The sequence below is a fragment of the Symsagittifera roscoffensis genome, chromosome 1 (genome assembly GCF_963678635.1).
Source record: "Symsagittifera roscoffensis chromosome 1, txSymRosc1.1, whole genome shotgun sequence".
Classification (NCBI taxonomy): domain Eukaryota; kingdom Metazoa; phylum Xenacoelomorpha; order Acoela; family Convolutidae; genus Symsagittifera; species Symsagittifera roscoffensis.
The window spans coordinates 71,553,358-71,571,438 of NC_087062.1; the positions used below are offsets into that span (position 1 = coordinate 71,553,358).

The 18,081-nt window shown below is 38.3% G+C and overlaps 2 protein-coding genes across 2 annotated transcripts in view; one reads left to right on the forward strand and one right to left on the reverse strand.

The window, feature by feature from the left end:
- Positions 1-18,081, reverse strand: part of LOC134848436 (E3 ubiquitin-protein ligase MIB2-like) — a 445,218-nt gene that overhangs the window by 228,785 nt on the left and 198,352 nt on the right. The window lies entirely within an intron of this gene.
- Positions 16,232-17,315, forward strand: LOC134856996 (NIF3-like protein 1). The gene has a single exon (XM_063873314.1). It carries the CDS (start codon positions 16,232-16,234, stop codon positions 17,285-17,287), a length of 1,056 nt encoding a protein of 351 aa, XP_063729384.1. The 3' UTR covers positions 17,288-17,315.

Consider the following 18,081-nt stretch of genomic DNA (forward strand, 5'->3'; position numbering starts at 1 on the left):
TTCTGTTCTTTTTGCTATTTTAGCTAAAATGGCCGTCTCTGACGTTTCTCAGAAATATGACGTCATAATTCGAATTTTTAAAAATTAGAATTCCAGAATCTTCTAGCCTTCACCGTTTTGCTAATCGTTCAAATAACGTCCTTATCCGTTCTAAATCGCCAATTCGGAAGGCTTGCTGCTAAAATACCGAATTCTGCAGAGACTGCATTTTGAGGTGCAAAAACACAAGAGATAGTGTCTCTGTCCATTAAGTCAATGGTTATAGGGCCTATTTCTCTCAAACTCCTGTGTGACTTAGGCGGACGACTGTTACGAAATTATTCAAGCCAATTTCTGATTGCTCCAAGTGTGAGCCAACCAATTATAATTTTAATTTTCTACAGTTCAAACAGATGAAAACTAAACAGCAGAATAAAGACCGCCGTAGTCGCGCCAACGTGTCGCGAGCTTACCAACAGAGGGTAGGGATCTATACGAAATTTAGAGCCGGTCATCGCCCACCAGTGACCTTAAACCAAGGGCTTAAAGTAGTCGGCTTAGTAGTGTTTGGCCTATTGAATATTTTTGATATTAACGCGATTGAGTTTTTATTTTGGTACAAATGGGACAGATTTATCACTTTGGTACTTGTGAATACCCATCCTTTTTGCAGATGATGCAAACTCACTTTTACAAGCTCAATAGTGCAAAATATCCTAATTAGGCACATTTGATAATGTTAACAGTAAGTCTACAATCCCAATTGATAATGTAGGAAAATCAATTAACTGTTGCTTTTTACATGAGATCAAGTTGGTGCCAATTTGTTGGGAAAATATTTTCGGTCAATGAGTCTGAACGAAGATAAATAGCCTAAAACTTCTCATTTTTGACGACCGATTTCTGTTGATCACTGATTTCCACGCGTAACAATGTGGTCAAAAAACTAAGTAACCTAAAACGCTTTTGTTTTCAATTTGCTCAAGGTTACCGATATTGTCAGCAGTTTTGCATTAAAAACAGATTAATCAGATTTGCATTAAAAATAGAAATAATCACCCCTGCTTCGAACTGAAAAGATACTACAACAACGACAAAGATGGCGTCAGCCAAGTGTTTTTTTGCGAATAAAGAGCAAAGTGTTCGTTAATTAGTTAGAAGTCTCTGAAACTCGCAATTACCAGGAGTACGTTGATGGGCGAGATTTTTTCAAGCATTGATAGCATTATCGCTAGTTTTGTGCCACCTGTTTTTATAGCTTTCGACTGTGCGGTAAAAGTAAAATGCTTACTTTTTTCTGGAACAATTATTTACGGATCTTGGGAAATCTCTCTGAAATCCTGATTTTTAGTTATTCTTTGAGCTAGGTTTATCGCGAAAGCGCTTTTTTTCCGTTGTTGTTAGCACAATGATGTCTGATGGACAGCTCGGAACTTTCTTGTTTTTTGTACCCATGAAATCCAACAGAAAATATATATAGGATTTCTCTTGTGTCTGTTAAGTTTAGGGGGACCGCATTTTTTAACTAGTACCCTAACCTTCAGCATTACTCGTTGAAAGGACATATGCTTTATTTGAGCGGCCATTTATTTGCTTGTTTTCATTCCACACATGTTTTTATATCCCTGTTTTCATTTCCCTTGATGACCTTTCACTGGTCGACCTTCACTTCGGCTTTGATAGCAATACAAATGGGCTTTTTAAAATTTAGTTAAACATTTTAAATCACAGATTTTCAAGAATCGGTGTGGACAACTTCCAATTAATTGGCATACTGCAAAGTTTTTGTTCACTAATCGAGAGCAAATAGAATCAAAGGCCTGCTAGCTAATCACGGTCTAAAAAGTCAGTGTTCACCGCAACGTGAAAAATTGCTTAATTAATCGTTTAAAGAAGTTCATTCTAGCATTTACAGCAATTTAGTCAAGACCACATAAAGACTATTCTTTTATCGAGCGCGATTTTTATGTTTCACGTTTTGCAGATCACGCAAACTCACTTTTGCAAACTCAATATTGCGAATTAACTTTATTTAAGCAACTTTTCATGCAATTAATCTGTAATTAATCGGTACTACTATTATAGAATGGTCCATTGAAAATTACCAGGTTCATTGAGAAAAAGACGCCTAGAGCTCTCAAAACGTTTATTAATTATAAATTTGCCTGCCGTTCAGAAACATGTTCAGTTTCTGAGAAAAATTCAACATACCGAGAAAAATTCAACGAAATTCAACGGACCGAATAGGCCAAAAAACTTGTGGACCAAGGACCGAAGACAAAATTAGCCGAAAGTCAATTTTTAAAAAGAAACAATTGCCATTCAGTTAAAATGAATTAAATGAAGCAATATTTTGCTTCTTTCATTACAAACCCTTGAAATGTAAAATTTGTCCCAATTTGAAAATTTTGCATATATCTGCCGTTTTTATATTCGGCCAATATCAATACTACAGTCCTTGGAAATGTTTACTTTCTTTCCAAATTTTAGATTACTGAAATCGGATTGGCTTATTTTTATTTTTTCGCGCATTCGGTCCTTCGCGCATGAGGGATTCCACCAGTTTGGCGATGTTATGCAGCTGACATGCTCATTTTCATGAAAATTCAAATTTAACTACTGGGTGGGTAGTTTGAGGGGTAACCTGGAACTTCTAAAAGTTTTTTTTTGTACAAAATTAGTTTTTTTTTCGGCTCATCTGGTGTCTGCTCAAAGATTATAACCCTTGTTTCCGCTTCGTACGTTTTTTTCAGTTGCTAATTTGAATTTCAAATGTCTTGCTTACCACTTTTTGCAGAAAATTTAGTTTTTCAAAAATATTTCTGCCAATTTAAAAAAAGGGGTATCCGTAGAAAGACCTTTTACAGCATTGTGTGCCCCTATACTCTTTTTCTTTTAACCCTTTGTACACAGCCTTCGAAAAAGTCTGTGGGGGGAATATTTGACCGATGTTTTTGATTGTTCTTTCGTTTTCTCAAAAACTAACCCACCAAATCTGAAATATTGGTAAGAATAAAAAGGATTTGAAAAGCTCCCCTCTATGAGCGACTCTACCTAAACTTTTTTACACATAAAGTTTAGGCCCTAGGAATAGTGAAGTGTTGATTGATTTAACCGTTTTTTGAATCTTTTGACTTTTCTCGAAATCTTACCTCCCAAACCTAAGGTTGTGGTTTCAATGGAGATAACGGGTAATGGGAACTCCCCTGCCAATCACAGTTTTTAACGGCCAATCACAGTTTTTACACAAAAAGTTTTCTTCCTCGGAGAAGTCGTTTTTTTTATTTATTGTGTTTTTTTTCTACTTTTTATAAGTTTTACCAAAAATTACCCTTGCATATCCTAGATTTTGGGTTCAATCGAAAGAACGGGCTGTGGCAAACTGTTTTGCATGTGCGACTACGCCCAATTTTGTTGACACAAAAAATTATGGCCCCAATTTGTTTTTTTTACCGTGTTTTTAACTTTTGACTTTTCTCGACAACTACCAGACCAAACCTGGAATTTTGAGTTCAATCGAAATAATACGTTGGTTGAATATCTTCTGCTTCAGCGGCTGCGCCTAAAATTTTCAAACAAAATTATGATTCCGGGAAATGAAAACTTTCTGATTTGTTGACCGTTTTTTTTTGGACTTTTCTCGATAACTATCCTGCGAAACCTGATATCATAGGCTTATTCGATGAAGATGTCGTAAAACAGGTAACAAGATGAACTGTATTAAAACCCCGCCAAACACATCAAACTGAAAACAATACAAATTTACAGAATCACAGATCCCCCTTATTCAGAGGGTTACTAAATGAAAAGGAAATTTTACTGCAGTTCAGTGGCGATAGTGTCGATTAATTAAATAACATAGTAATTACACACAAGCACAAAGCGGTAGCTAAAACAGCAATTAAGCTGTAAACGCAATCATTGTAAATTGCGAAACACTGTTGATCCAATCAGAGCCGTGCACGTTGAAATGAATACATTATGGAGTGAATATAGCACGTAAACGGTCAACTAACGAAAATAGCACAGAACACGCAAAAGCACATAGAAATGAATACATTATGCAGTCAAAATGACATGTTCAAGCACATACATTGAAAGTTTCACATAAACACTAATAAATAGCCTTGTTGTGGATGAACTTCATCAGCATTTCAGAAGCGTAACCAGACGATTTCGTAAGGCAATCAGCGACCTGAATATTCGTCGGAATCCACTCGAGTTTGCTGATTTCTCCCGTTTCTATCATTGAACGAAAAGACGTTATTTCTATCTGAAGTCGCTTGTCCTGGGGAATTTTGGTCGAATATACGGACTCCACAAGAGAACGGTTATCGGTAAAGCAATACACAGGTACTGAAATAGACAATAACTCTTCCACCAATTTACAACAAAGAAAACCAGCTTCTGCAGCATTCATGGCAGCAATAGTTTCTGCGCAAAGGGTGCTACGTACTACCCTTCTTAGTTTGTGCGATTTCCAGGATAAAAGTGCCCTTGTGCCGTTGGACCCTTGCAAAAATACGAGATACCCAGCCTGAGTTCCGGTGCCATTTATGTTATTGAAGCTAGCATCACTATAAACCAGAATTTTGCACTGTTCTAGATTCCCAAGAGCTAGAAAAGTCAGGTTACACTTGTCTGAGGTAACTTGAACTCGCCGTAAAAGCTTATTTCCAGCTACAAAATCTTTCGGTGACCATTCACTTGTAGTGGACAGAATTCTATTCACATGGAAACACAAATCTGGTCTAGTCTGCATGGCTAACCATTGTAATTTCCCCAAAAGAGCCCGTAATGGTCTCTTACGTCGTTTGCTCATAAATTCGTCTTTATGTGGAACATCAACGGGTTCAATCTCCAAGGCATATTGTTGCTGGTCGATCTTGATACCGCCTGTGACGTCTGAAACGTCGAATCCTAGGTACTTGAAGGGAGCTTTTTCGGACTTTCTCACATCGAAATCCGACGAAATCTTTCTGATAACGGCATTTTCGAAATTCTGGGTGCCTGACCACCAGAAATCATCCACGTGCGTCGCTATTAAACCCAGCAAAACTCCGTTTTCTTTGTAAATGAACAATGACGGGTCGAAAGCGGAAACTTGACAGCCTGTACTCAAAATGACACTTTTTACTCTCTCGTACCAGTGTCTAGCAGCGTCTACGAGCCCGTAAACGCATTTTTTGAGCCTCCACAAAACAGTGAGTGGTTCATCTGCTTCAACAGGCGGTTTTAGATGCACTTCCCGCTTTAGATCTTCGCCTTGTAAAAACGCCGTTTTTATGTCAATCGAATGAGAAATCCAACCCTTGCAGCTAGATATAGCGAGTAAAATTCTGAACGCGTCCTTCGAACACGTGGGTGAGTCCTTTATCACATTGTAATACTCGGGGTCCTCAAAGCCTTTAACAACCAACCTGGCTTTCTTTCGGCCATCTTTGTCAGTCAAAACCCATCGCGTGTTTAGGTATAGCTGCCCTGCGTCTTCGACTTTCTCAAAAACGTTGTTAGAAGCCCAACTTTTGAATTCTTCTTTCTTCTGCTCGTGAAACTCGTCGCTCACAGCCATGAACACTTCAGCAGCGTTCTCCTCAGTTACTGGACCTATCGGGATCACAGATTCACTAGTCATAACGTCAAAATCTTGCAGTTTAGTCACATCTACACAGTCAGTTTTGCCTCTGATGCACTCTGGTTGGTCATAGGTTACATTCCACCAGTCTTTGTTTTTCCCGCGCGCTTTCCCTCCGCGAGAAGTCACCGTGGCAACGATATTTTCACCGTCAAAACCTGGTTCATTTGAAATAAACCTCACTTTCTCTCCGATTTTCACCTTGTGGGGTCTAAAACTGGTAGTGGCGACGTCAGAATCGTCTGTTTTGGACTTCAAATCCTTCTGTATCACCTGGTTATCATCGGAATCATCAAAATTGATGTTCTCTAACCTCTCTAAACTTTGTTCATCGTCTGTCAAACCGGACTTTTGACGCTGATCAACGGAATTAACGCAAATTTGGCCCTGATAAGCTGGGATTTCGTCAGTTTTTGGCAAAAGTTGCATTCCTCTTTCTTGACTTGTCCAATTTTCCAGAGAAGTGGCGCTTCGTAGCTTCGATTTATGAACTCGTCTCAAAGATCCGCCATGACGAACAAAGATTACTGATCTATCTATTCCAGTTACAGTTCCAGGACCTCTCCAGCGGTTCTCATTGTCCATTTTATAGTAAACGGACTGACCATACTCAAAATTGACATCCTTATCAGCATATATCTTCGATTTAAGAGCTTTCTTCACGCGATTACTTGATTCAGACTCTAGAAACGCTCTCCGAGATGTGTTCAGAAGTCGAATATGCTGCGAAATTACTTCACTTGTTGTCGTATTCTCCAGTGCTGGTTCCTTGTGCCCAAACACATTTGGCAATCTTGCATTAGACCCAAAAAGGAGTTGATAAGGAGAAAACCCATCTTTGTTGTACAGAGAATTCTTTGCAAAAACTGCATATTTCAACACCATATCATCAGTTGCGTTAACTTGGTCATCAGCACGCATTTTTAGGAACATTTCTGTTATGACGGCATTATGCCTCTCAACAACGCCGTTCGACCAGGGCGATCTAGCTGCTGTAGTTTTGATGGTGAAATCGTAATTTTCGCCCATAGATTTCATGATCTCATTCTCGAACTCTCCTCCATTGTCGAATAGTACATTTTTCGGAAATCCGAAAGCCAATCCCCAGTTGATAGCAGACTGCTCCACAATTGTCTCTGCTCGTTTATTTTTGATGAAAATAGCTACAGAGAACCTGGTAAAAAGGTCAATAATATGTAAATACCAGACCCCTTTCCCAAGTTCTACCATTTCGTGTAAATCCATTGCAATTGTCTCATTCCAGCTGACAGACAAAGGGAGGCAAATTACCGGTTTCGGACTCGACCTTCCAAATTGACGGCAAATTTCGCATTTCTCTATAATTTTCTCGATTGTTTTGATGGAAGCAGATACTTTGTTTCCTGCGTTTCGCACCAGCGACGATAATTTGTCGGCGGAACAGTGACCGAATTGACGGTGTAACTTTGATATTTCAGCTTCACTCAGCGATTTACTCTCAGAGAAGAATACATAGTCATTTTTCTCGTGTTTCAATATGTCTAGCAGCATATGTCCACTCGAAGCTCTCGTAACAGCAATTTCATAACCCGTTGGAAGCAAAACTTTGTTTCTTGCAAAATCAATGATGAATTTTGCTTTCGACATGGACTTTTCGCTCAGTAAAAGAGGTAAATTGCCGGGTATGACGGAGACGTCAAGAAAACACGAAATGTCTCCGATAACAACAGGCAAGGAAACATAATACAAAACTTTTGACTTTTCTCCTCCTCCAAAAACAACAGAACGTCGGACGTTTTTCGTGGTCATCAACGATTTCTGACTGTCAAAGCTTGGAAATGTAATTCTCAAGCCATACTTCTCCTGCCACTGTCGATGTGCATCCTGAGTCCAAAATTGCTTTGCCAAAAGCTTCGTGTACTATTTTCCCTTCTAGCATCACAAAATTGAGGAAAACCTCGGCATCTTCGGCATTTTCTTTACTCTCGTTCGTCAGCAACGTCTGATTTTCTTTGTTCTCGTTGTTTGGACAATCACGCACCCAGTGATATCTTGATCCGCAAATTGCGCATGTGGAAATTCTTCCTTCTCGATTCATAGGATTCGTACCAGACGCTCGTTGGCGTCGTCCCCTGAAATTCTGTCCTCGTTGAGGATAACGGCCTCTGAAAAACGGTTTTCCACCTCTGCCTCGTCCACCAGAACCTGACTACAGCGCAGAGGTTTCGTCTACTAGATATGTCGGCTCTTCTTTCACAGTTGGCGCATTGCCATTCAGTTCACGCTCCGTGCTGATATGTGAAGAAAAAATCCTTTTCAGACTTTTCTTCATGGCTAAAAGCGTCATCTCAGGCGTGGCAGATAAAACTAGCTTTTTATGCATGTCGTCAAGCGATGCACATGCTAAAAGCTTACATGCTAAAATACCGTCCGGAACTTTCAAATTGTGTTTGCTCAGCCTGGAATGCGCTTGGTCAAACTCGGTAATATACTCAATGATAGGTCTGTTTCCTCGAGTTATACGCTCAAATTTTTCATAGTCCGCGAATAGTTCGTCGGCTGATTCTTTCCCGAACGCCTGTTTTAGAGATTCTAGCAAAATTGTGAGCCCATCATTTGATTTTAGGTCGTCAATTGTGACGTTTGACGCTGTAATTTTCTTTGCTCCAGTCAGTGTTAAACGTACTGCAGGTCCTCTTTTTGACAAATCTAGGTCAGTGACCACGTTCCATACATCGATATCTGCTTTCCACTCTTCAAAACTCATATTCGATCTCCATATTGGCGGGGTTTTGAAGTTGATGCTTCCTCCTACTGCAACTGAATCTGCTTCTGTGTTCTCTGTATTCTCTCTAGCGGACATCTTGAGACCCTGCTACCATGAAGATGTCGTAAAACAGGTAACAAGATGAACTGTATTAAAACCCCGCCAAACACATCAAACTGAAAACAATACAAATTTACAGAATCACATTCGACACCACAGGTTGTTTTATGCTTTCGTATATAATTTGGTACGCCGAGGGTTTTGATTAAAAAAGTTATGGCCTGCAAACAAGTGAAAGTTTTGAAACTTCGACCGTTTTTTGGAAGTTTTTTGACTTTACTCGAAAATTACCGTGCCAATTCTCAGATTTAGTGTTCAGTCGATAAACCCGGTTTTGGGAATCTTTTCTTTACCGGCCAGGAGCAGTTTTTAGCAGAAAAAAGTTACGAATTTCGGAAAGTCAAGTATTTGAATTTTGACCGTTTTTTAGAAACTTTTTAAATTTTCTGAAAAAATACCCTGTCAAATCTGAGATGACAAGTTCAATCGAAAGAAGCGCTTACCATAAATGTCAGGACTTTGGAAAAATTCTAAAATCTCGAATACTTTTCACTCTTCTTACTTATTTTAGTTGAGAAACTACTTAGTCCAATTTTTGAAATAACGCAATTTGTACCGCATCAATATAATAAATTCAAAATATATCAAATACGTACCTTTAGCTGTAGCTGGGCCCTAAGTGTTCTTCATCGAGACATAAGAACATTTTGGTTCACACTTTTTTGCGTCTTATGTTTTTTTTTTACTTATGTTAAATTGTTTTATCTTCTTTGCTGCAGCGCGGGTAACGCGGTGGAACTTTTTTTGTTCGTCGTTCTTTTTATTCGCCCTTCCTGTATCACTTTCCATTCCCATTATATGTGAACAGATAAGATAATCTTCCTTCGATAATTTTATATTCGTTGGCTTCTAAAGTCTATGAGCGTAGTTTAATCTTAAATTTGGTCAGAAGAAATGTCAACAGAATTTCTTTTTGCCAACGAGTGCACTGGTCAACGGACTGCCACAGAAATTTGCGGATAGATGCGGACTGAAAAAAAGAATCCTTTTCCACTTACGGAGACATTTTGAGACAAAATATCACGAACTAATCTCCGTTCATAGAGATTGTGAACAGCAATACTCGAAAACAGTAAATGGAGTACTCGGGGGCGGATTTAGGGGGGGGGGGGGCAGACGCCCCCCCCCCCTCAGGGATTCGACCCCCTTCCGACCCAAAGGGTCCCCCCTTTGGTGCTTTTTAAGAAATCCATTTTGGGCCGACCGACCCTAAAATTTTTTTAAAGGCGCCTTGGGCGCCAATATATACTAATATTTAGGGGGGAGCGCGCGCCGAAAAAACGCGATATTTTGGTCAAAATTTTCCAAAAAGTGCCTAAAAACGCTGTTTGGACTGTTTTTTCAAAATTTTTCCTGCGGCGCAGAAAATTTGGCCTAAACAGGGACTAAACCGTGCTCAGGGAGAGCTCGAAAAATCAATTCGGTCGACCTAAAAAAAAAAGATCGACAAAATTTTCGAAAATTTTTTGAAATTCCGCCCCCCCTCGAGAAAATCCTAGATCCGCCCCTGGGAGTACTCCCTAGCCCAGGGTTAATTTCCTTAAATACATACATACATAGGTAGTGATGATTTTTTTTTCAGTGTAGCTCTTAAAATGCTCTAATATTAAAAGAAATGCATTCACAATTATAATTGCGCGAAGGAATGCCCTTAGCTATATATGCCTTGTATGAGTTCAATTCAAATTCATTTGCTAGAAGGTTGGCAAAATGCACTCTCCAATTTTTATACTTGCGAAAGCAAGTATCTTATAATAGGGAACTGATTTTTTTCCCGTAAACAACTGTTCCTACACGTTTCCAAGAAATTGGGAGGCTGATTTGTTAGAGAAGCTTAGCAAGTTCGAGGTCTTATGCCGAGAAGTAACGCTGCTGCCTTTGTACCTTAAGGTCTGGGGTTCGAGTCCCGGTAATACCTTGTTTTTTTCCGTATATACAAAATGGAGTTTTTTATCGGCCTAGTTACCCTATTTTGTGTCGCATCAAAAGCAAAAGTTGAGTGATTTTTTCAAAATAAAAGTTTCAGGTAGTTTTTTTTTTGCCAGATTTCAAAATTCTGAAACTTATTGCTCAAAATTCACTCTTCTTACTTATTTTAGTTGAGAAACTACTTAGTCCAATTTTTGAAATAACGCAATTTGTACCGCATCAATATAATAAATTCAAAATATATCAAATACGTACCTTTAGCTGTAGCTGGGCCCTAAGTGTTCTTCATCGAGACATAAGAACATTTTGGTTCACACTTTTTTGCGTCTTATGTTTTTTTTTTTACTTATGTTAAATTGTTTTATCTTCTTTGCTGCAGCGCGGGTAACGCGGTGGAACTTTTTTTGTTCGTCGTTCTTTTTATTCGCCCTTCCTGTATCACTTTCCATTCCCATTATATGTGAACAGATAAGATAATCTTCCTTCGATAATTTTATATTCGTTGGCTTCTAAAGTCTATGAGCGTAGTTTAATCTTAAATTTGGTCAGAAGAAATGTCAACAGAATTTCTTTTTGCCAACGAGTGCACTGGTCAACGGACTGCCACAGAAATTTGCGGATAGATGCGGACTGAAAAAAAGAATCCTTTTCCACTTACGGAGACATTTTGAGACAAAATATCACGAACTAATCTCCGTTCATAGAGATTGTGAACAGCAATACTCGAAAACAGTAAATGGAGTACTCGGGGGCGGATTTAGGGGGGGGGGGCAGACGCCCCCCCCCCCCTCAGGGATTCGACCCCCTTCCGACCCAAAGGGTCCCCCCTTTGGTGCTTTTTAAGAAATCCATTTTGGGCCGACCGACCCTAAAATTTTTTTAAAGGCGCCTTGGGCGCCAATATATACTAATATTTAGGGGGGAGCGCGCGCCGAAAAAACGCGATATTTTGGTCAAAATTTTCCAAAAAGTGCCTAAAAACGCTGTTTGGACTGTTTTTTCAAAATTTTTCCTGCGGCGCAGAAAATTTGGCCTAAACAGGGACTAAACCGTGCTCAGGGAGAGCTCGAAAAATCAATTCGGTCGACCTAAAAAAAAAAGATCGACAAAATTTTCGAAAATTTTTTGAAATTCCGCCCCCCCTCGAGAAAATCCTAGATCCGCCCCTGGGAGTACTCCCTAGCCCAGGGTTAATTTCCTTAAATACATACATACATAGGTAGTGATGATTTTTTTTTCAGTGTAGGTCTTAAAATGCTCTAATATTAAAAGAAATGCATTCACAATTATAATTGCGCGAAGGAATGCCCTTAGCTATATATGCCTTGTATGAGTTCAATTCAAATTCATTTGCTAGAAGGTTGGCAAAATGCACTCTCCAATTTTTATACTTGCGAAAGCAAGTATCTTATAATAGGGAACTGATTTTTTTCCCGTAAACAACTGTTCCTACACGTTTCCAAGAAATTGGGAGGCTGATTTGTTAGAGAAGCTTAGCAAGTTCGAGGTCTTATGCCGAGAAGTAACGCTGCTGCCTTTGTACCTTAAGGTCTGGGGTTCGAGTCCCGGTAATACCTTGTTTTTTTTCCGTATAAACAAAATGGAGTTTTTTATCGGCCTAGTTACCCTATTTTGTGTCGCATCAAAAGCAAAAGTTGAGTGATTTTTTCAAAATAAAAGTTTCAGGTAGTTTTTTTTTTGCCAGATTTCAAAATTCTGAAACTTATTGCTCAAAATTTTTCACCACAACAAATTCGTATGGCATTTTTTGTTTTCCGATCAATGAGGTTCTACCCTCTTGTGGTCAGCTTAGGTGCCACCTTGTAAATTTTTAATTTTGTTCACAGGACTCATTCATCTCCTGGACTCATTCTTCTTCTGACATGCTGAATTTCTTGAAAATTCAAATAAAACTACTATCTTTTAAGTATAAATTAGTTGAAGCCCGTTGCAGGTTGCAATTATCTTATCAAAAAATTTACTCGATTTTTTCAGGTTCGGGGTTTTCGTCCTAGTTTTCGTCAGGGTCGGTTCATTTTCCGTTTTTCAAATTTTTGTTTTTTCTTTTTTTCCCTGTTTTTTTTGAAAATTAGTAGTTTAAGTTTATATTATATCGACTTAGTCCACTTATGTTGCGTCTTTTGAAAGGCAAAATATATCCGTATGCGATTATGTGTTTCAGTTTGGCTGTGTCACGAAATTTTAAAATTTATAAAATTTTTCATGACTACAGTTTTCTTTTGGCTCATCAGGTTTTGGTCCAATTTTTTAAAGGCTGTTGATGAACATCATCCGTTCCAAAGATGAAGTTTTCTTTGATGTTATTTTTTTGATTTTAATTTATTTTTTCAAGTAATTTCTTCAACTTGTCTCTTTATTTTGTCTCTTTTTTGCGTAGCCGATTTTGTGATTTCTGTCTCATTTTCTATTCGCTAGCTGGCAATGCTTCGTTTGCGTTGTATCGCAAGTAATGCGAAGCTACATTTTGCCTGTGTGTGAAAGCTGAAATTTTCTCAAATTGTCTAAAATTCATCTGAAAAGTGCCAATTTTAAAGTATATTGGAAATTCAAAGAGTTTTGCTTGAAATATGTTTCAAGCAAAAGTTTTTGACGATATATTTTTGCTTAAAATAACGATATCTTTTTTGCTTGAAATTCATAAGCTGATGTCATTTTTTTGCGTTGATTGACTCTGTTGTTGCTGATTTTTTTTCTAGTTTCAATCTGTTTTTGTTTGTCAACTTTGAAGACTTTTTTGAATTGAATGTGCATTAGAATAGTGCCCGTTTAATTACGCTGCTTTACCGCTTTTTGATCAGTTAACACTTAGCTCGATCCGTATTGGCTAGTAGTAAATATCTCATCAATTACACACAGGCAGCGCTGGGCGAATTGGATTTCTTGACTAGAGTCAATAACCCAATTTGCTCCCGGTCAAAGGTTTGATTTTGATATTAACTGGTAATTTTCAGCCCATCTTCTTTGTCAGGCCTTGATTTGATTGTATTGTTTTTTATTTTTCGCTTGCGTTTAGGGCACTTTAAGAGCGTGTTGAGTGGTGACGGTTTCAATTGATTTGTCTTAAAGTTAGTATTTGAGGTGTTCTACCGACCAAATAAGTACCACGAGTTCGAGTTCGTTTGATGAATGTTCTTCCTCTTGTGTTTCAAGGAATCTGGAAACATGGAAAAATAGGGCTCAACCTTCGATGGAGTATCTTTTGAGAGAGACATCGAATCCCACTGTAGATTCGTCGCTTACTACGAAGGTATCTAGGATTTGATCGAAGTTCCGGATTTTGGTTGTCCTATTTTCTATTATGGTTTTCCTCGAGTTAAAAATTTTTCTTCGCATAGAATCACGCTCATTCCAAGTTTTCTGCTACAAAGTTTTCTCTTATTACTCATGCGAAAGCAATTATCTTGTAATCGGGAACTAGACTTTTTTCTGTAAACAACTGTTCTTACAAATCTTACTTCCGTTTCTTACTTGCTTAGTTTTTGAAGCTTAAAATTTTCCAGGTGCGTTCCCAATTGAACTCGAGGTAATGCCGTCGCCTTTGCGCCTTTAGGTCAGTAGTTCGGCTCCCTGCCGGACCTCTGTTGATTTTCAGTAAGAATTTTTTTTCCGGTAAATTTGAATAGTCGGATCTTCGTTAGTCTGCTCAAGTTTGTCGGCTTAGTTGCCACATCACGGATCTTGCTTGTGCTATAAGCGACCAGCATTGTAGTTACAAGTGCGAGTGTGTTACAATGTAGTTTCTGGGCGACTTGAAAATTTCTAAATTTTTTTCGTTGAATTATTTTTTTCGGCTCAACTGGTGTCTGCTCATTGGTTGACTTGGTGACCTTTTATCGGAATATTTTTTGTTCTGTAAGTAGCTTTTATTGAAGTTGCAAGGCATGCCTTGTAGAATGTAGTTTCAGGGGACTTGAAAGTTTTAGTTTGAAATAATTCTTTTTATTTTCGGCTGCTTTCAGATTGTCGTCTTCGTGACAACATGCCGGATGTTTCTTGTGCTGTAAGCAACTTTTATTTTAGTTGCTTACAGTACAAGAATATATTTAATATATTTAATTTTCAAGTCCCGCCAAAAACTACAATGGACAACACTTGCAACTAAAATAAAAGTTGCTTACAGCACAAGAAACATCCGGCATGTTGCAACGAAGCCGACAATCTGAAATGAAATTCTATCGAGAATGATTTTCTATCGAAATTATGTAGATCTAGTTTTTTCAGCTTTTTTCATTTTTTTTATTTCGACTGTGTTTGAAGATGATCCTAAAATTTTGCTGTTAATTTTTTCCAGTGCTTTTGATATTTTTGAGTGATGTGTTTTCTAGGCCAATTTTTTCTTATTTTTTGCTTGCGTGGGGTCCTATGCCTTATGAGATTTCGCTGCAAACTTTTCAGAACATGGGATTCAGTTAAAAATTCATATATCGCTGTGGCCTTTTCAACAACTAGGTTGCAATTGCAATGTTCTCAAGTTCTATCATCCATAATTTATTCTATCGTTGAGTAGAAGATGCCTCCTTTTGCGTTTTTTGAAGGTGAAAATGAATGTGCCGACTGTGTGTGTGTTGTACTTCTTTGAAATTTTCGACGAACCTGGTTTTGACCACGAGGTCTTTTGATTTCCATTTAGTAGTTATTTTTGGGTGTTTTATGTAGACTACGATGACAAACGGAGCCGTCTTTGCTCCGTATCCGCCCAATTCGATCAGAGTTATAATTAAGCCCAATGGTTCTATGTAGCTCCTGTTATAGCAAGCTCAGTTCCTTGCTGCTTTCTCTTTGTGACTTTGGTCCTACAGCAATTTTATACCGTTATTCCATCAGTGGTGGTTTGTTCCTCAAAACAATTTAACTCGTGTAAGTCAATGTTTTTGATCGCGCAAATGGCCGTTTTCAGTTCTATGAACCATTTGGACCACTCTAAAGGTATTCTTCGGATTGTTTATGCCAGAAGGGCTGAATATTGTTTTTTTTTCCGCTCACTGTGCCATGCCATGAAGCGCATTGTTAGTGTACGTGGTTTTCGAAAGTTTTAACGGGGACTGCCTTCGTATTGCTTGTTGTGGAGGTGGTTTTATTTTACTGGAATGTTGTCAAGGATGTCATCATGGCTACTGTCGATTTGTATACTGTGCTTTTGCTTGCGTTTTTCAAGTGCTGTTCGTACTTATCTTCAATTTTGGGCGACGAGCGTCATCAGATCTGTTGCTGTGATGTCCTCTGGTAAATGGGTCCAGTAGCTTTTATCCGGTATTTTGAAGAGTTCATTTCTTGTGTCACTTTTTTGTTATTTTCTGATATGATCTGTAATCATTTGCGGGATAATTGATGACAACAATTTCTTCTAAATAGGAGCACGTCAATACGCCTCAGAGATGATCAATTCCTCGAAAATTTGAATTGTTCTGCGTCAATGCATACTTCGATGCTAGGTTGCCAACAAAAGCGGAGCTATCGGGTGAGGACTAAAAAAATAGTCCAAAGATTTTTTTCTAGCTTTTTTATCACTCTTTGTTTTCTTTAGTTTAACAAGTTTTTAAATTTGTTGACATAGTTACCGCTTTATAAAGGTCTTTCAATGTCTTTTATTGTTGCTATTTGGCTTTCTCGGTATGTTTTTAATTTGAGACATATACATGAAAATATTGGTTGATTTTCATTGGTTTCTCATTTTTGTTGAACGATTGACTTTGGTCTCGTTTTGTTTGGGCTATTTGCCATGCTATGTATGTTGTGTATCGCAAATAATGCTCCGCTATGGTGTAATATGTGTTAATTAGTCGGAAACTTAATTTCAGAGCATGTTACTTAGCGATGTGGTGAAACGACTCAGATTACTGGCACCGTTGCAGTTTTGTGAAAAGTGGGATAATGTGGGCATGCTGGTTGAAAGTAGTGCTGAAAAGCCAGTTGATCGAGTGTTGCTGACGAATGACCTCACTGCAGATGTCCTGAACGAGGCTGTACAAAACTGTTGTCAGTTGATTGTTTCCTATCATCCGTTTATTTTTAAACCGATCACAAAACTCAGGCGATCTAATTGGAAGGAACGTCTGATATTAGACTGCATTCAAAGTGATATCTCTGTATATTCACCGCATACATCATGGGATGCTGTTTCGTGGATGAATAATCTTAACATAATCAAGAGCTCTCTAGGTAAACCAGAGATGAAAATTGGGGAATTGTTACCATCATTAGCTTCATTATATCCACCTAGTTTCGAAGCCAAAGGAATGCTATACGTGAACACGTTTGTTGGTGAGAGCTTCAACCAGAATCTTCCGACGTTATACGAAACTATTTCCAAAACTACCGGGGATGAGTTTGCGATGGCTCGGAATGGACCCGAACAAGATAGCGTTGAAGTGTTATCAAATTACAACATTGCAAAAGATCTGCCAATGAAACCATCTTCTGTGAAAGATTTCGGTGTTAAATTTTCACATGCGTTTGGATGCGGCCTGAAACTTGAACTTTCCGCTAGCAAACTCCGTGAAACAGATATCATCGCAAATATCAAACATTTTCTCGACTTGAGATATGTGCGATACTCTCCGGGAGACAAAAGAAGCTCTGAGTCAGTGGTGACCAGTATAGCAGTGTGCGCTGGATCCGGTGGCAGCGTGCTGCGCGATGTTTTTGGCACAGTTGATTTGGTTGTTACTGGAGAAATGTCACACCACGAAGTTCTCGATGCAAAATTCAACGGCACATCTGTGATTTTGACGGAGCATAGTAATAGTGAGAGGAAATTTCTAACAGAGTTCAAAAGCACTGTTGAAAATATTAAGCTGCTGCCTAATTGCGAACTGCTCATTTCTGAATTGGACAAAGATCCATTAGATGTATATTGAAAGTAATAAAATTTATGATTTGAACTATTATCGAGTGAAACGTGTCTGAAGCAAAAAAAAAGTGACGGCTTGCGGTTTTACGACTTGACGTAGCGAAGCTTTCATTTTTTGTACCGGCGAACTTGCTCATGTTGCACCGAATGTTCCAACATACTTATCAGGATTTCTTATCGAAAGTTTGATTTTTTTTCGGGCTATTTATTCGGTAGCGCAGATAGAATTTAGAATTCAACAAGACTGCTCGTATCAGGGCGAAGCCCTGAATGTTCCGACTGCTTTTCAAGGTTTATGGAGCAGTAGTAATAACATAAAAACATTATATGAAATAAAAAAAATGAAATTTTTTTTCTTCTAAATTTTGAAATTTTTTATGAAAATCATCCCCCCACACGCCATATAAAGTACAAAAAGATAGTTTTCGTTCCTTGTAACACATCAATTATGGCAAATAAGCTTCGTTCAACCAATTTGGAACGATTTATAAGACGGATTAAATCTCCGCTTACGCGTTAATAGCGCAAAATATATCGCGCGCTAATTGTTCCAAATTGGTCAAAAAGGCAATATTTAAACCCTCATAACTTTACGAAAAATGATCACAGGTGAAATTTCTTTTCAAATTTGAGCTCAGGACAACAATACCTTTCGAATGATATAAAAAAATTTCCGTCAAAAATGGCTAGTTAAAAAGTCGAAATTTGTCTGAAGAAAAAAAAAACCACCCCGAGCACATATTCCGTTACTTTCGTATCGAAAGTCGGAGCAATAATACGGTACCCTTGCTATAAGCAAGG

What these genes read in the sequence shown, in the direction of transcription:
- LOC134856996 (XM_063873314.1), top strand. Translation starts at nt 16,232, where the DNA reads ATGTTACTTAGCGATGTGGTGAAACGACTCAGATTACTGGCACCGTTG.